Source organism: Tursiops truncatus, chromosome 4 (genome assembly GCF_011762595.2).
Source record: "Tursiops truncatus isolate mTurTru1 chromosome 4, mTurTru1.mat.Y, whole genome shotgun sequence".
Classification (NCBI taxonomy): Eukaryota; Metazoa; Chordata; class Mammalia; order Artiodactyla; family Delphinidae; genus Tursiops; species Tursiops truncatus.
This window is the reverse complement of record NC_047037.1, coordinates 94361865-94379789: the sequence shown is the minus strand read 5'-3', so window position 1 is coordinate 94379789 and position 17925 is coordinate 94361865. Positions and strand designations below refer to the sequence as shown.

The window sequence follows — 17925 nt, the reverse complement described above, 5'->3', positions numbered from 1 at the left end:
AGAGATTTTTAAAAATAGTGCTGGATAGTAGATAATCTTAAGGAAAAAAATAGCATAGGATCTGTACTTCGCTCACCATGATAAACTTTAAATAGATTAATTTAAATGTAAAAACTACAGCTTTAAAAGTGATGGAAGAAAGCATGCAGAATATCTTTAGAAATTTGGAGTAAGGAAAATCCTGTTTAGCCCACATACTAGAAGCCATAAAATAAAATATTTTAAATTATGTAAAAATAAAATTTCTGTGTGCAAACACACACACATACACACACCCACACCCACCCACCCACCCACCCACCCACCCACACACACACACACACACACACACACACACTGGGAGGAATGTCCAAAGCCAAACAACAAAGTTAAGACAATTTACAACTTATGTAACAAAGAAGGAACCACTCTTCCTAAAAACCAAGAATTTATAGGAATCTTAAGGAAAAGGCCAACAGTACAATAAAAATTTGAGCAAAGAACATAAACAATTTTCAGATAAAGAAACACAAATGGCTCTAATATATATGAAAAATTCACACATCCATTCACACTAAGAAAAAAGGTGAATTGATATTATATGGTGATAGTTTATTGTTCCTACCAAACAGGGAATAATCCAGAATTTCATACATATAGTTTGTTGATGTAGCTCTGAGGGAAATAAGTATTTTTTATACATTACTGGGGCAGTACAAAATGCAATAATATTTATAGAGGGTGATGTGGCAAAATCTGCTGAATGATCCTACAGATATATAGATAACCCAGCACATGTTCAAAATGATGTGTTAAGACTATTCATTATTACTTTGTAAAAATGCAAAAGATTCAAAAATAATGCAAGAGTACGTAAATAGGACACAGGTTAAATAAACTCTGACATGTGCATGATGAAATAGTGTACAACTGTGGAAAAAGATGAAGGAGGCTCTCTAAATATTGATATGGAAAGATCTCTAAGATTCATTGTTAAATTTAAAAAAGGCAAGGTACAAAATAATATAGAGAGTGTGCTATCATTTGTTTAAGAAGGGGGGAACATTGAGAATATATTGCTTCTGCTTCTATTTGCATATGCCCTGTGAGGCTGCAGTAACATGTGAGGTCACCACGGGCAGATTTGTGTGTGGACATGGGAGAGCATGGACAAGGGCAGAGATGTGGGGAGAGACTTTTTACTATATATATTTTATAGTGTTTGGATTTTTGAACTATATGAAATTCCTCTAAAGTATAATTCCTCTAAAATTTGATAATAATATTATAATCAGAAACTGGTCTGCTTAAATATTGTGATCTAGGTCACTTACATATCTGTTGAGTTAGTTTATTCTCCTATTAAGTATCGATAACATGGCATAATTTTGTTAGCTCTTAATGTAATAGGGTACTCTTAATACTGCAGAAATTAATTTACAAGTCACGGTAGGTTGGTACTTTCCAATAATATCGTTTTCACATTCTCTAACGTGTAGCTGTGACAAAGATCCTCAAACCACCGTCATTGAAAACGGCAGGAGCCAGCAGGGCCGCTTTTCCTTTGAAGTGTTCCGATTCGTGAAACACAAGAATCAGAAAATGTCCACTGTCTTCCTGCACTGTGTTACCAAGCTCTGCAGAGCTGATGACTGCCCCTTCCTTATGCCAGTATGTTTTTAGCAACTTTATTCTGAACTGTTGAATTGATCTAAGCTGAAGTTATCAAGTGTTAGGAACTAATTTCTACATAGAAAGTAGATATGCATCAGGTCAAATAGTTAGAAGTATAATTTTTTCATTCATCCAGGAAAGATCTATTGAATGCCGCCTTGTGCCAAGCATTATGCTGGTAATACAGAGATGCATGAATGAGTTCTGAATCAGTTAGCTTATCCTTTAGGATCATGAGATAATCATGGCATAAAATATGACAAAATGTTATGGTGCAAAGGTAGGCATATATATGGGCTGTAGTAAAAGGCATTATTCATCATTGTGAGAGAGATGAAACAGGAGAGGCTGGGAGGCTCAGTGGAAGAGATATGACTTTGAAGACAGATGAACCCCAAAGAGGCAAAATCAAGAGTGTAAGAGACATTCCATGCCAAAGGATGGTCAAAGTCACAGACACATGAAACAGAGTAACTAGGGAACTTCCAGTCCTTCAGTAGGGCTATGGAGTAGAGTAGAATATCTAGACAGTAGGCCCCCTAGTGTTACAGCAATATTGACCTGAGAAAAATGCAGTCATGTTTTTTGATTTGAGATAGCTTTAATGTGTTTATATGTGTGCTCTAATTCATGCATTTCTTCACAATCATTAGTTGCTTTAGTCCTAAGTAGCTGTATCAGTTGGGGTTAAATGGAGATTCCACATTTCCTTGGCTCTGTGCTGACCAGCATTTCAGGGAAAGATTTATTAAAGCCTTGAGAGAAATAAAAGTAGAAAAGTTTGATAAACACAGCTCTTTTTCAGGGGAGCCATTGAGCTATGTAAATTAATGAGGCAATGCACGATTACAATGGGAGGAAATAAGAAATGCAGCCCAGGCCAGGATAAGAAATACTGTAGCAGTTATATGCAAAGTAATTAAATAAATGCACAGAAGTAAATGAATAAAATTAAACATGTGGTATCTCTTCTAAGAGAATCTGCTTTCCAAATGGCCATAAAGAAACAATTTTGTGCTGGTGTGGAATTTCATTTGTTTTCTTAACTCCTTAGGTTTGCGACCACAGAGAAAGGCGAGATGCGGGGAGGAGGACCACCTGGAGCCCCCAGAGCACTTCTGGAAATGCTGTCCTTTCTGCAGGGCCCATCATTACTCGGAGTGGTAAGAGTGCTCCTCCTTTTGTGTGTAGTAATAGACGGTTCCAAAATGGCTTGTTCCTTGGCTTCTAAGGAGAACTCAAAGTGATTCTTAAAGAGCACTAATTAACTGTGAGACAAGATAAACTGCTAGACAACTTTAATTTCATGGTAGTTTCCTGTTTATTCAACTTACTAAGGGAAATATTCTTTACCACATTTCCCTTCACACACACACACACACACACACACACACACACACAAGTATATGGTGCTGGACATGTTTCATTTGCCCATCCGGATCCACCCTGCCCTTCCCAGCCTCTCTCTGACCTTGAATACTGGTCTCTGTGAACTGCATCCCCTAGCTGCCTTGCCAAGGAGTTTCTGGTTGGACTTGGCCAATAGGTGGCACTGTCAGAGGTTGGGTGTGAAGTCCACACAGCTCCCACCAGACAACTCTCTCCATTCAACTACTCTCAAGAGTTCTGGAAACTCTCCCTTTAACCTATAGCCTAGGTAACTTGACTTTCTCTTGTCAATTCCCTCCATCTTTATAAATAGTCCTATTAGATCTCCTTAAATTGCTAGTTTGAATACCATTTGCTCCCTCCCAGGATCCTGAATTGTAGTAGTATGTAAATACACCCACCAGTGCACTCATTTGTGCTCATGACTCTAATGGACACAATTGTTTATACAATACATTTTCATGTATACAAATATTTGTACATGCATGTCCGTACACATACATATACACATACACACACACTCTCCAAAGGGATACTGCTTTACAAGCGTGAACCTGGAGATATCCAGAATCAGTTGGATAAAACAGACATGCATTGTAAACAACACACACTGAAGTCTGAAAACCTGGTTCTAGTTCCAGCTTTTGTCCTAATAAACTGTGGAACTTGGGATTTTCCTCCACTTCTCTGGGCAAACATTTCTTTCTTTATTTTTAAAATAAAGGGTTTGAAAAAGTAGCCTTTCAGATTCTTTCTAACTCTATGGTTCTAAATTTGTCTAAAAAGGGAAAGCAGAATTCTGATTTGGACTATATGCTAATAATTTTTCTCTATTTTATAATAGCCGTAGGCTATTATTATGTTTCAATTAGATTATCTTTACCTTTTCTCCCACACCTCCTGTCCCACAATGAAAAGAAAGTTTTGTCTGAAAGAGGTGATTAAGCAAAAGTCATTTTGACCTAAAAAATACAGACAATTGCTTTAATTATTCACTCCTTTGTGTTTGTGTACACATATTAGAATTTTTTAAAAAAGCCTAAGAGGCCCTTTAAATAATACAGAAATTTATTAAATATAAAATTTCAAACTTAGTCTGTACTCCCTGAGGGTTTGGTATGTTTTGAATGGTTTGAAAATGACTACTTTGTGGTTTGTCAGAGGCCCAATCCTTATCTCTATCTAGCTGTTGGAAATAGCTCATAGAATTACACTGCATGGAAACTCAGCTCTTGCTGCCAATAATTAGGAATGCTTTGGGGTAGGCACAATAAAAAATATTCTTATTTCTATGGAGCGTATCTGGAGTCAGTTTGCCATAAGAAAAGAACCTTGAAAGTGACATTTCTCTGTCCACGTTGAGTAGATGACTTTTCCTCCTTTTTAACTTCTTTGCTTCCTTCTTACCTGGATGAAATCAAATTTAAATATTACAAATTTTAAATAATTTACTAGTGTAATATAATTTTAAAACAGACCAAAATTATTAAGATCTCCAAATCCCAGTAAAGATTACCAAGGAGCAGTTTCTAATCCTACTGTAGCTTACCAGCTATCCAGGTTTATAGGTTTCTTTCACATCACATCTAGTCATCCGAAATATATATGTTAAAACCTCAAAGAGCTAATGCCTTTGATAACAATACCTCTGATGTCATGCCTGGATTTCTTCCTTTCCAATTTCGACTTGTTGTCCACCTCAAAGATGACATTTATTTCCCAATGCACTAAGGTTCTCTCCTAGTCACCTTGGTCTCTCCACCAGTAAAGCCCCCAAAGGATAATGGTTAACCTTCCTTCATTTCTCTCACTCTCTGTGGATTTTTGTTTTGTAACTTTGATAAATAGCAGTAGAATGGTCCTTATTTTTGGATATCATGGTGGCCTCACTGCCTAGAGGACCATGTATTACAATGATTTCATAATACTACTATAATATCCTTAAAAATTTTAAATTCCATACAAATACAACTCAGAAATCAAGATATAGTCATTCACAGGCAAATTCTATGTAAATTTAATGTCCAGCTTAATGACCAGGGCTACCTTCTTCTCTTAGTTTTACTTTATTTTTTACCTTAATTCAGCTAGAATTTATCTCTGCAGATCCTATGGCTGATTTTCACAGAAAAGTCCAGTTTCAGGCTTGATTTGCTCTCTTCAAAGCTCTCTGATACTTGGAATTTTTGCTCTGTTTACTCACTGAACCACGCCTTCCCCTAGACATCTGGCTTGGATCAAGTTTAATAAGTTGTTAAACCTCAGAACTTCTGTCTTGTTTTGTTTTACTTTAATGAAGTCAAACCCGTTGTGGTTATTTTTACCCAACATTGTTAATCCTTTTTTTAGTTGACTTAGGAAAATATTCATATCCTCAGAATTCAAAATCCTCAAAATTCATGAAATGTTCTTATTTTAAGCTATGAAATGCTAAAACTATTCCGTAGGGAAATGCTTATCATGGGGTACAATCCTGGAAATTTAAAGGTATAATCACTAGAAAATAGTAGTACCTAATTTTTTTTTTTTTTTTTTTACAAAAATTCATATGGAGAAGTTCAAGCCAAACTCTTGTCCAACTAGTGTCATTGAGTTTCATTGAATAATTCATTCTAGCATATTTATTTAGCCCCTACAGGGACAGCCACTCTGCTAGGAACTGGGAATAAAATAGAGAACAGGCCACAGTCTTTGCCCTTGGGGAATCTTAGAATTCAACTGTAGAGATAGACTATTAAAGAACATGACCCAGTGGAGAGTAAAAAGTTTTGAGATTCTCAACCTGAAATATGTGGTTCATTTTACCACATAGGTAAATTGAAGACTTAAAAAAATAGTTTGTGCTTAGAAAGCAAAAATATTCATTCTGCATATATCTTTGCACTTATGTTCACCTTTTCCATTTATTTCAGCTACTTATCTGAGAGAAAAGCAGAGAATGACAATTTATCTTCCACTTCTGGCTTTTAAACAGCTGTGGTATTGCTACTGTCACTTTCCTCCTGTGGGTCCTCAGCTAGCTATATGTTTTTTGAAGAGCTCACCAAGTTTAGAATTCCAATCTGTTCGAATTCCATAAGGTTTCTTTTAGTGTACATGTGTATAAGACCAAGTCGGTGTGAGAGAAAAACAGAAGTGTGTGGTGACAAAAAGCTCCTGAAAAATCACTACCTCCTTTTCTAGACAGTTCTTTGATTTTCTTTTAATTGCAATGATCCTAACTGCAGGATACCAGAAACAGAAGATAACAGATAAATTTATTCTGTTTATTCAGTATCGAGTACAATTCCAAACAATATTCAAATATTACACACTCTGATTTCAGCCATCTACCAAAGGTAGGATGCTTTCAGTTTTTCAGAGTCCTGGAGCCTGCAGCTGATGTGGCTCATTTGGCATCTTTGTCCCCACACAGAGATTTTGTCCACAGCCAAGTCCTTGTAGATGACAGCTGGGATGTTGTTCTTACAATAGTGCTTTGGTAATGTAAGAGAGGAGTGGATATTCTGACTTCTTTTGTTAACCTGAAATTGCAGAAAATAGTGGGGGCGTACAATCATAGAACTTTTGCTTAATTGGGATACATAGGAGGAAACTTTCTATTCTTTAATAGAAACCTTTTTTTTAAGAGCAAATAAATGTAATTCCTAAGCAAAGAATAACTTTTAAAAAGGAATTTTATAGCATTATATATTCTCTTCCATGTTCCAGTGAGGCAGCTTGTTTTGGGAAAGGGGCACACAGATCTTTTGGTTGAATTAGTCACAGTGCATACATCCCGTCTATTTCCATGAGAAGCTATTGTCCTTGTAGGATCATATTGGTTGGAGGTTAGGATTTTCCTAAGGATGTCTTATAATGAAAATTTGTATTTTTTTTTTCTTTTTGTCCTATAGCAAGGCACTGCACCATTCTAAAGAATCCTATGAATGAGTGCTCTATTTATTTTGGACATTATACTTCAGGATCAAACAGCAGAACCATCATTTCTGCCAAGACCCATATGTCTGAAAAGAAATGGCATCAGATGTTTTATAAATATCTCACCAGGTTCTCCCATCAATTATTTCAAATACTAATCCTGGGGTTTTATAGTTTGAGATATTTATCTCTTTTACTAAAAATATTTCCACACTTGCTAGTTTATATTATTTTAGAAAAGGGACTCTGAAACTGAGCTTTTATTTAAGCCTGTGTTTACTTTATCATGGAGGCTGTGACAGATGGAAGTTTCTTCACCTGTAAAATGGGAGTAGCAATAATATCTAAACCATATGGCAATTATGAGAATTAAATGTGATAACATATGAGACAGCACTTTGTAAACTGTATGAAATTACACACATATTAATTGTAATAGTATTTATACTCCAGAATCAAACAGCCAACTGCACACATTTTATGGTTCAAATAACAAACACTCACAGGAACATATACACCCATGTATTTAAACACAAATATCCACTCATTGTATATGCTCAAGGGTTAATTGCTATATGATTACAAAATGGGTAACAAAAACTGGGAAACCAAGTGAATGTGTTCATTGCATCTATTATGTTTGTCAGGGAAAAGTGAAAAATCAATGGCTTCAGTCTTTTACTTAACAGATGCAAATAAAACTGCAACTCAAGTTCAGGAGTGATTTTTCTTTTCATTTAGTTATTAAGTACGAATTTATTTTCTTGGAACTTGATGTTTTTTGCAGATTATAATGGGCAAATTGGCATCACTTAAAATAGAGTGGCACTAAATAATGAATGTTTCTCTATAACAGAATAATAAGTGGCAGGTTATAGGGCTCTAAAAAATGTAATAGCTGTTAACAATTACTGCCCCCACTAACCTGACTGGAGAGATAATGATGAAGCAAAGTCAGCAGGAAAGAATACAGCACAGTATGTTTTACGACTTTATTTGTATGCCCAGGGCAGTAGCAGGGTGTGGGCTTGGAGGAATAGATAGATTATGAAATCTTGGACACTGGAACAGGAAATGAGAAAGCAGACGGTTTAGCGGGACTTTCGTTATTGCCTTTCCGAGGGAGCTTGTGGGTGAAGGTGAGGGGATATATAGGTAAAAAGTAATTATAGAATTATAACAGACATAGATAAATATTTGGAGACACAATATTGCTTTTCTTTTTCTTTTCTTCCCCCCAGATGAGACTCCAACCAACAATTCACAGCTTGGTAAGATAATTAACATATATTGAAAATTAAAGTATAATTTTTTTAAATGTTAAGTATTTTTTGGTGATCAGTTACAAAACTGTAATCAGCTAAAAATAATGAGCTCTGGTTTAACAAGCTTGTTATATTTTAAATAACAGTTCACTGAGGATTTCTGAACTCATATGCAACCTGTTGGTCAATTTTTAGAGCATTTTATAGATGACTTTTTTTGGCTGCCTGGGGGATACCAGGCCTCTAAACCATACAATCCTTTGGGTATTGAATTGAATTATAGTCAACTAAATTGTAGCATAATTGTCTCATGCCATTATTCTATAAGATACTGATGACAGATGCTTTGCAGGTTTAAATTGGGATAAGGTGAGTTAAATCTGATACTGGACCTTCCCATTGTGTTTATTACTTGCAGGTTCTCCAAACGAACCTCATTTCCAGCTGAACGCCATCACCAGTGCACTGATATCAGGAATGGTCATTCTGGGAGTCATGAGCTTTTCCCTCCTCCTGTGCTTACTGGCCCTTCTACACAGGAAGGCACCCACCAGTTTGGTATTGAACGGCATACGAAACCCAGTCTTTGACTGACTGTCACAGTCCCCTGCTCTCGGGAGAAGGCTTCACTGGCTCTACAGTGACTGCAGTCAGTGTTCTATCTGAATTGAATGCCAGCCAGCATTTGATATTTGTAGGTTTGATAGACTTCAGTGTAGCTTGTTAGCATGACAATAGTGAGAGAATTTTGATAATATTGCTCTTGTCACTTACGTTTGTGGTCAGGCCTGTTTGTATGGCACCCGTGGGTATACTGAAAATAAGCAAACAACATTCAGGACTTAGATCTTACAGGATCCGTCATTATTTCATTTCATTTCAACTTTCTTTTGATTATAGGTTTTATAGATAAAAGGTGACCATAGGAAAAAAAATAAATTTGTTGCAATTTTATCCCCTAAGCATTAAAATCCACTGTGATGGCAATTAGATTTGCATATGTGGTCCTGAAATGAAAGTTGCTTTTTGTTTTATTCCAGATAATTGCAGCTTGGGGATAGGTTTTAATTGGACGAGCCAATTTGGACACCTGAGATTTAATTTCTCATTCTATGACCTCCTATGTTTTTGGCTGATTTCCGTGTCTGAAAACATTCATTTGAAAAACAAAAATACAACTCTTGGGTATTGTATCCTAACCTGGAGGGAGCATCCATTTGTGTAGCAAACACTAAAATTAGTCGTTAACCTCTAAAGGATACTGACACTAGGTCGTTATTCATTTGATAGAAGAATCTGTGATCCGTTTTCTCCTGGTTCAAGTGAGAACATCAACACGTGTTCCCTCTGCTCCCAAGTAAACCACTCAGCTGCTACTGCAGCTGTGCTTCCAGACTGCAAAGATTATTCTTAATTCAGGAACCATTACATGGGAAAACAAACAGTAGTTGTGGGAGAGGACATCGTCCCCACACACAAGCATAGCGTTCCTATGTGGGTTTTTAAAAACCTAAGTTCCATTTTTTTCCCCTAGAACAAAGAGGAAACAGGTTAAATGTTTTTGCAGAATTTTGTTGGAGTCTCCATGAAAAAAATGTCGCTTTTCTTACAAATTTCTGATGTAGACAAAACATGTAGTCTGGAGGAGGCCTACTTTTGCAGGTGTCTCCTTTAAGGCATCATGATTGCCATGGAAGAAACAGTATTTCCCTCTAATAGTAAACTGCAAGAAGCATTTTATTTTTTATCAGTTTTGCAAAAAATTTTAAAAAGCCAAGTTTTAAGCTTATATTCTTACCAAAAAATCAAGCTTCCCTTTGTTCAATCTATCTACACAATGGAACAAATAAAACAATTCAATGACAAACACCAGTACCTAGCATGTGCAGCTACTAGAAGTGCTGTTTATAACTGTAGAAATTGCTGTAGAGACTAATTGTTATTCAACATTTGTGACCTATTATTCAGGACTTAATTTTACTATACTACATGCAAATCACTATGCAAGCTTAGATTTGTTTCAAATGAAGTGTCTATGCTCTGATGTTAATAATTAAATCAATCATCAAATCAAAAAAATACCTTTTCTCCAATTTGCCTGAGTAGTTCAGAAGAAAGTATTTATATTACTCTAATTAGCTATATAATTGCCTCAACTTTCTCTTTCAAGGTATAGACACAGTCAGAGGGAAATAGGTTTTGAAAAGTCTCCTGATAACTTCTTCAATATAACAGAGTCACAAACGCTTAAAAAGCCAATCTCCTCTTCCTCATGTTACTTCAAAATAACTTTGAAGTGACCATTCTGAACTTTATCAGTGTTAGCAATTTATTTACAGATTTAAAGCGGGAAATCTTACAGAAAAAAATATGGACCATGCTACTTATGTGACCCTCCATGTACAGGGATAGTATTGAAATATTCTGGTAAATCTATTTCAGATACTTTAAGTGAATTGCCATTGATCCAAGGATTAAATCCTGTGAATAGTACATTATATCATTGAAACTGGTTTGTCAGTTTGATTTTTGTGCTTTGGGGATAGTTACTGTTTCAGCTATTAACCCGTTAAATTCTATACACCATTTTCTAAAACTGAATAATGCACATACCAGTTTGCAAGTAACTTAAATCTCATATTATTTTTCGCCACCTTTATAACATAAGTGGGATGTCCAAAGCTATAATGAGACAAACCAGGTTTGCTTTAAATAGCTTTGTTCTTATAAACCTGCAGTTATATGTAGTATTTAGTTATACTGAATATTCCAGTTACTATAGCGTGAAAACCTTACAAAATATGTGCAAATATTCCTTCAGTTTTAATACCTCAAACTGTTTTTTGCATTTCAGGGGTAAGGTCTGATGACATGTAAAAGATGATTGTTCAATAAAATAATTGTAAGTGATATCTTTAAAACTGATTTTTTTTAATTTATTTGTTTTTAAGATATATCTCCATCCTACTCTCACCATTCTATTCCACTTTCACAAACATTAAGAAAGGTTAAACTTAAAATAAGCTGCCTAATGCAGGGAAGGGCAGTAGCTCTAGGCTAGATGAAGCCTGCCCTCTCCACACAGAACTTCCGCAGCCCTGTGTTGGGAGCATATTCATGAGACCAGCTGAGGGTAAAGAAGTACTTTACCTTGTGTCTGAGCTCTGACTAAAACTGAGCCTACGATTTTTAAAACTTTGAGGGGAAAGTAAAAACTGGAAAGACAGGAGCTCAGCTTCTGCCCAGAGTTGCATAGTCTCTCATGACAGTTCCGTCAGGGTCTGGCTGCCACCCCTTGTTTTGGAATATGACAAAGAGTTGAGGAGAAATCCTTTTCCTCACTCAGGGAGAATCCAGTCTTACAGAACTGAGTACTAGTCTGGGTCCTCAAGTATTGGCACTTAGCTTTGGGAGCATTACAGACATGATGGTCCATGAAGGGGCATTGTTAGCTGTGGAAAATGTAAGGCAGTGAACTTCTAGAAGTGAGAAAAGAGCAGGAGAAGAAGTATATGGGAGACATTTGTGAACACACACAAGGTGTAGTTTGAAGGATTCTCAGAGCACTTGGCAGGAGAGAACTGTAACAGGATGGAGAGCCTTCTGTCAAGATGATAGAGGCTATTAGGCTAGCACACATTTGCTTTCATTTTATATTTATAAGGAAAACAGGAAGCTGACCATAGATCAATTGCTTTTGAAAATGAAGTTCCTCAATTATTTACGAGTGGGGAGACATTTAATACAAAACAATCCAAATTTGTAATTTAGAAAAGTATATACTTGGGTAGTAAACAAAATAAGTACCAGGACTGGCTGGTGTATTAGGGTTCCCCAGAGAAAAAGAACTAATAGGATGTATGCATATAAAGAGATTTATTTTAAGGAATTAGCTATCATTATTAGGGAGGCTGACAAATCCCAAGATCTGCAGTGGGCAAGCTGGAGACACAGGAGAGCTGGTGATGTGTTTCCAGACTGAAAGCCAGCAGGCGCAAGCCCCAGTAGAGCTCTTATTTCAGTTCTAGTCCAAAGGAAGGACTAAACCAGTGTCCCAGTTGGAAAGGCAGTCAGGCAGGAGGAATTACTTGTAGTCATGGGAGAGTTAGACTTTTTGTTCTATTCTGATTTTCAACTGAATAAATAGGGTCCACTCACATTAGAGAGGGCAACCTGCTTTACTCATGTATTCAAATGTTAGGTCTCGTCCAGAAACATCCTACAGACACACCCAGAATAATGTTTGACCAAATGTGTGGGCAACCTGTGGCCCAGTCAGGTTGACACAAAATGAACCATCACAGCTGGTAAACTTGCAAACACACCATTATTATGTGTCACACTACTAAAATATAAAACGTCCTAATGAACCCAGCCATATTAAGGGAATGAATAAATAAAAATATTACAAAATTTGATAATCTCCTCTTGAAATTACTTTGAAATATTTAATGTCTGGAGGTAAGGGCTTGTGAGCAGAGGGTCCTCTTTCATATTAGCTAAAAATATGGATCAAACAGAGAAAAGACAGGGCTATGAGTGGGTGGGAAGTGATGCGCTTGGAAATTATGCTGAATTATCTCTCCTTAACATGAGAAACAGGGCAGAAGGAGGCCTGGCATCAAAGTACTGATTGGACCTACATCCTGCAGGGTTGGTATTGAGGGGGCGGGTGGCCAAGGAGTGGAGTGAGTGATGTCATCAGCAATGACAACAGGCCAGAAGCAGTGAAAAGCATAAAACAGCAAAGCAGAGATAATAGGGGGCAAATGCAACAAGGAAAGTGTTGAACCCTGGGAGGAGAGGCAGCTTCTCAGAGGGCATGAGTTCATTGGTAGAAGACAAAAACAAATCTCTGGTAGCTGTTACCCATGTTTGTCATGATGGTGACTTGTCTCCTCCAGAGACTCAAAGGAAGTGGAAACTGGATAAATATAAGTTATACTTTCATGTTTGTGAGAATATCTTGCCTGATCTTTACAAATTTGAATAATACAGGAGAACTAAAATTGCCTTGATTAATACCACTTTTTGCTGAGATAGCAAGGAGAGAATTGGTTTGGGTACTAGACACAATATTTGGAAATCTCTGTTCAATAAACTTCATTTAAAAAATGCTTTGTATTCTTGGCGAAGTGAAATTGAGAACTCAGATTGTTATCTGCATAGTTCAAACCTCCAATTCCCTTTTACCTCAAGTATCTGGATATTTTTTGTTTTACTTAAATTGCCAACATAATTATCTCAATTTTCCCTTTCATTTTCTATGTTGAAAAGAGAAGTTACATCATTATATGGAGGTTTAGTCAAAGGGAACTTGGATCAAATGTTGAGGTTAGTTTTCATCAGGAGCATAGCTGTGTTAGCAATGCCCAAAGCACAATCTATTACTGAATACTCCTGCTCATTTGGCTAATCAACTAACACTGGAAGATCCTGGGAGAGTTTGGGTTTGACAATTTCACGCAACTCTGACTCAAAGTTATACAGGTCGTGAAGCCATTTCTCCCTTTGCGTGTAGTTTTCTAACTTTAGAAATTATTTACCACTTGGGAATTGGAACTGATTTTATTTTAAAAGCTATTGTTTTGCTAACATATATTTTGTTGTTCATAAAATGAGATGGCAGAATGCCCACTGAGAGAGAATTGAACCCAGTGATTTCTCTTAAATTCTATAAAGATAAATCACAATTAGTTTTTGCATCACCCTCACTCTCAAAACGCAATATGGAACACAGGTGATTAATTATCTCATTAAAAGATTTATCAAAACTTTAATGCTTTCTTTCCAGTTTGTCAGTGGATCCATAATGAGAATTTCTCTTATTTCACACTTCACCATCCCTGGTCTGTAGCCCTTGTCTTGTGGTCCAAAATGGAGAAAGGTCCAAAAATAGAGGCAAAGGACATACACACATCGTCAATAGTTTAAGGAAATTTCCTGGAAGCTGCCACAGGAAACTTTCTCTCATTATTTAACTTGCCAGACTTAGTCACTACCAGCACAGGTGTCTCAGAAATGTACTGTGGGTGTCCATGTGCCCAGCTATCATCAGAGGATCTGACTTAAACCTATGTTACTCAAGTCATGTCATCATTTACTCACAGCTTTAAAACATGAGATACATTGATTTATGTACAAGGATGTTTATCACTATTATTTTTAATAAAAAATATTAGATGCCACTTAAATGTTTCCAAATACAGAATTCTTAGATGTATTATGGTCCTTTGCTGTGCTATAATGATATGTAAACACTAAAATCAGTTATAAAAAGACTTTACCCAAATGGAAAATGCTTATGCTATAACATGAAAAGAAAAAGCAGAATACAGAACTGTATATATAATATGAGCTCACACAGAAAAAAGACACGAAGGAAACTGATAGAAAAGTTTACTATGGTCAGTTAGGAAAAATAATTGGTTTTGATATTAATCTTCTTATACTACTAATCTCTAGAATGTTTTTTTTCTTTTCCTTTTTTTTTTTTTTTTTTTTAGAAAGTATCCAGATAATTTAAATGAGAAAGTAATTTTAGTGGTCTGGTAATTTGGAAGTTGAGGAAAGTGTTTTGTCTGTATTATTGACATAATTGCATCAATTCTCAACTTTACTTCATCTACTGAAAAAAAAATTCTTTGCACTTAATCTAATGAGCATGTAGGAAGAAAACAAAAATCTAAACCTTTCTGAGAGACAGTGGAATGCAACTGCTTTATTTATTCCAAAGCAATTCTAACATTTTATTCAACATGCAAATGGTGTGCAATGCACTTAAGATTATACAATGGCAGACACTAAGCAGATTTGGGGAATTCTGGATTCTATTGACAGAAATGAATGAGCTATCTGACTCACTGTTTTTCATCTGTGCATTTGTTTTTCCCATATCACTAGCATTCGTTATGGTCACACAGCCAGGCTCACATTCAAACCGAGTTTATGCTCTGGGAAATGCTGAAAAGCATTATCATCTTCATTATTGTCATCAGTGAAAATTATGTTCGTCCATGCTCTCTGGAGTTGATGGCTGGGGTGTTTGAAAACAACATCCAGGCATTTTCCCTCTCACCCTGAGTAAAAAAAATACATACCAGTGTTATTTTTTTTTTATTTTACTAATAATCTGTTTTTCCTTTGCCTTTTAGAGTTGACAAAAGCTGCACGTAATGAATGCTATTTGTACATAACAAGTACAATGTCACTGCCTGGCATATGAAACAGATACAGAAATTCTCCAGATTAGCCCCCTTAGTTGAACACTACTCATATTTTGAAGTAAACAAATAACCATTTCCTGTGCATTTTCGCCTCACCCCATCACCACATCAGAACAGTGATAATTGCTTTGGAGACTTTTGGTATTCCCTCCATGCCCTACTCAGTATCCCTTGGAAAGGGTGGCCAGGACTCCACTGTAAATACAGCTATAAGGTCCGAATTCCTGCAGGTTTGAGGAGAAAGGTTGTAGCAGCTTTCCCGCGCTAATTTATGAACTCTTTTGAGTTAAATTTTTTCCTCAAAAAGGGATCTTTCCTCAAAATGGCAACCAGGGTAAGTAACTTTGTACATACCCAGAGGGTTTGAAATAATGCCTTGAAGACTGTGTGGTTTTTCCTAAATTGTCAGCTGTAGAGTTCAAAAGGATCACATTTTGCCTCAGTTTAAAACCAACACTTTTCTTTCTTTAAATGGGATTAAGAGAATCATGGAGCCCTGGGGGCGTGGGGTGGGGCCGCCCTGGCGCGGGTCATGCTGGGTCCAGCGCCCGGGTTGCTGGGAAGGGGGCGGAGCACGGCTGCTCTGGAGCGTCTAGAGGGAGAAGTAGCCGCTGCGGTGGCTGCGTTCCTCGCAAGACCGACATGTTCACGGACGCCAAGGAGTCAAGCACTGTGTTCGAGCTGAAGCGCATCGTCGAGGACATCCTCAGGCGGCCGCTGGACTAGCAGCGAGCGGCTGTACAAGGACGACAAGCTTCCGGACGACGGTAAGACATTGGGCGAGTGTGGCTTCACCAGCCAGACATCGGGGCCTCAGGCCCCAGCTACTGTGGGACTAGCCTTCTGAGCAGATGAAGCATTTGAGGCCCTACGCGTCGAGCCCTTCTCCAACCCACCCGAGCTGCCGCATGTGATGAAGCCGCAGGACTCAGGAAGCAGCCCCAATGAACAAGATGTGCAGTGAGAGACTCTCTCCCCACTGCCCCTCCCCCCCTTAAAAGATATTTGGGTGTCCAAAAAAGAAAAAAAAGAGAGGTGATTCTCTTAATCCCATCTGAAGAAAGAAAAATGTGTTATCTTTCGCTCTTCAGTTTAAATGACTTCCCCCAATATCTGAACTCTGTGCTAACTCTAAATGGAAGCCAAGAAGCAAAGAATAATGTGCTGTTTTAAATGTAAATGGAAGATAAGATGTTGAGGCTAAATTTTAAAACCACACCAAGATATATGCATTCTCCTCTCACATTTAAATAATGCTCACATTAAATAATTGTTCCAAAGGAACTGTCAAATGAAACAGTTACAGCTTTCCCTAACTGAGCTCTGACAACTAGAAGTCTAAGGCTCACAGTGAAGTTATGAAAATAATTTTTTAAAAAACTCATTTGTAAAACATGAGCAAAACCTTATTTCTATCTGATATTGGCAGAAAAATGAACAAGTTCTACAGTATTGATTAGGTGAAGCTTTCTAGATTATATTGATTATGCAGGACTAGCCCGGGGAATCTAAACCATGTAGGACGAAATTGAGTTTTGAGGACCTGTGCATAAATTGCAAAGGTATAGACATTATTGTTTTTAACTTTTATCTTAGATATCATCTTTATTTGTGCTTTCTATGCTCTGGGAAAATGTGGAACTGACTATGAAATGCAGAAGCTCTGCAAATCAGTACATAGAGCTTCCTGGGGGCCTTGAAGTCAAGGAATTGAGCACATTGTTTGTAAAACAGATTGCTCATTCCTGAGAGCTGATATATTATGGCCGGCATTGGTTTGGAGTAAGGAGAAATAAATTGGAAACTTACAATAACTCTAGAACCCTAGTCCTGGATGTATGATCCCCTGACCCTCACCATCAGTCTTACCCAGTAACTTGTTAGAAATGCAATTTCTCAGAACCCAGTCCAGATCTACTCAATCAGAAACTCTGGGGGTGGCGCCCCCTATTTTCTGTTTAGCAAGCCCTCCAGTTGATTCTGCTGCATGCTAAAGTTTGAGAACCACTGCTCTGGAATAAGACTGAAGGCAATTCCAGAAAGCTGAAAAGAGATCACCACAGATATATGGAAGTATCTGTATATCCCCAAACAGAAAGAAGGAGCCATACTACCTAGTGTCTAGAGCTGGAAATACACCTCTATTATGAAATCCTCTATTATGTATAGCACTTTGACCCAAATGGTTACACTTATCCATCATGTATGATCACCAGGGATGATTCAGCTGACCTGGCTGGGCAGTGGTGTACTTTCTCCCTCATTTCTCCTTGTTTACTATCTATGTTTAGTATTTTATATGCTTAGTGAAGGGATGAACGTTCCAGATCGAGAAAGATGGTTCTTTGGTCAAAGACATGAACGTCCCTGAATTCCTCTGTACCATATTCCTTAAGGACAGAGAATGCTCCAGGACATGGAAGATTTCTGTGGTCTAGATTGTGTAGATTTGGTCTCTAGAAATATTCTAT

At 37.2% G+C, this 17925-nt stretch overlaps 1 protein-coding gene across 1 annotated transcript in view; it reads left to right on the top strand.

Annotated features, from left to right (window-relative positions):
* Positions 1 to 13975, top strand: part of ZPLD1 (zona pellucida like domain containing 1) — a 289906-nt gene extending 275931 nt beyond the window's left edge. Inside the window, exons 14-17 of the mRNA XM_073804283.1 lie at positions 1479 to 1650; positions 2708 to 2816; positions 8205 to 8234; positions 8647 to 13975. Coding sequence (XP_073660384.1) covers positions 1479 to 1650; positions 2708 to 2816; positions 8205 to 8234; positions 8647 to 8822 — 487 coding nt within the window. The 3' untranslated portion in view covers positions 8823 to 13975. The remainder of the gene's footprint in view (positions 1 to 1478; positions 1651 to 2707; positions 2817 to 8204; positions 8235 to 8646) is intronic.
* The last annotated feature ends 3950 nt before the right edge of the window (positions 13976 to 17925 follow it).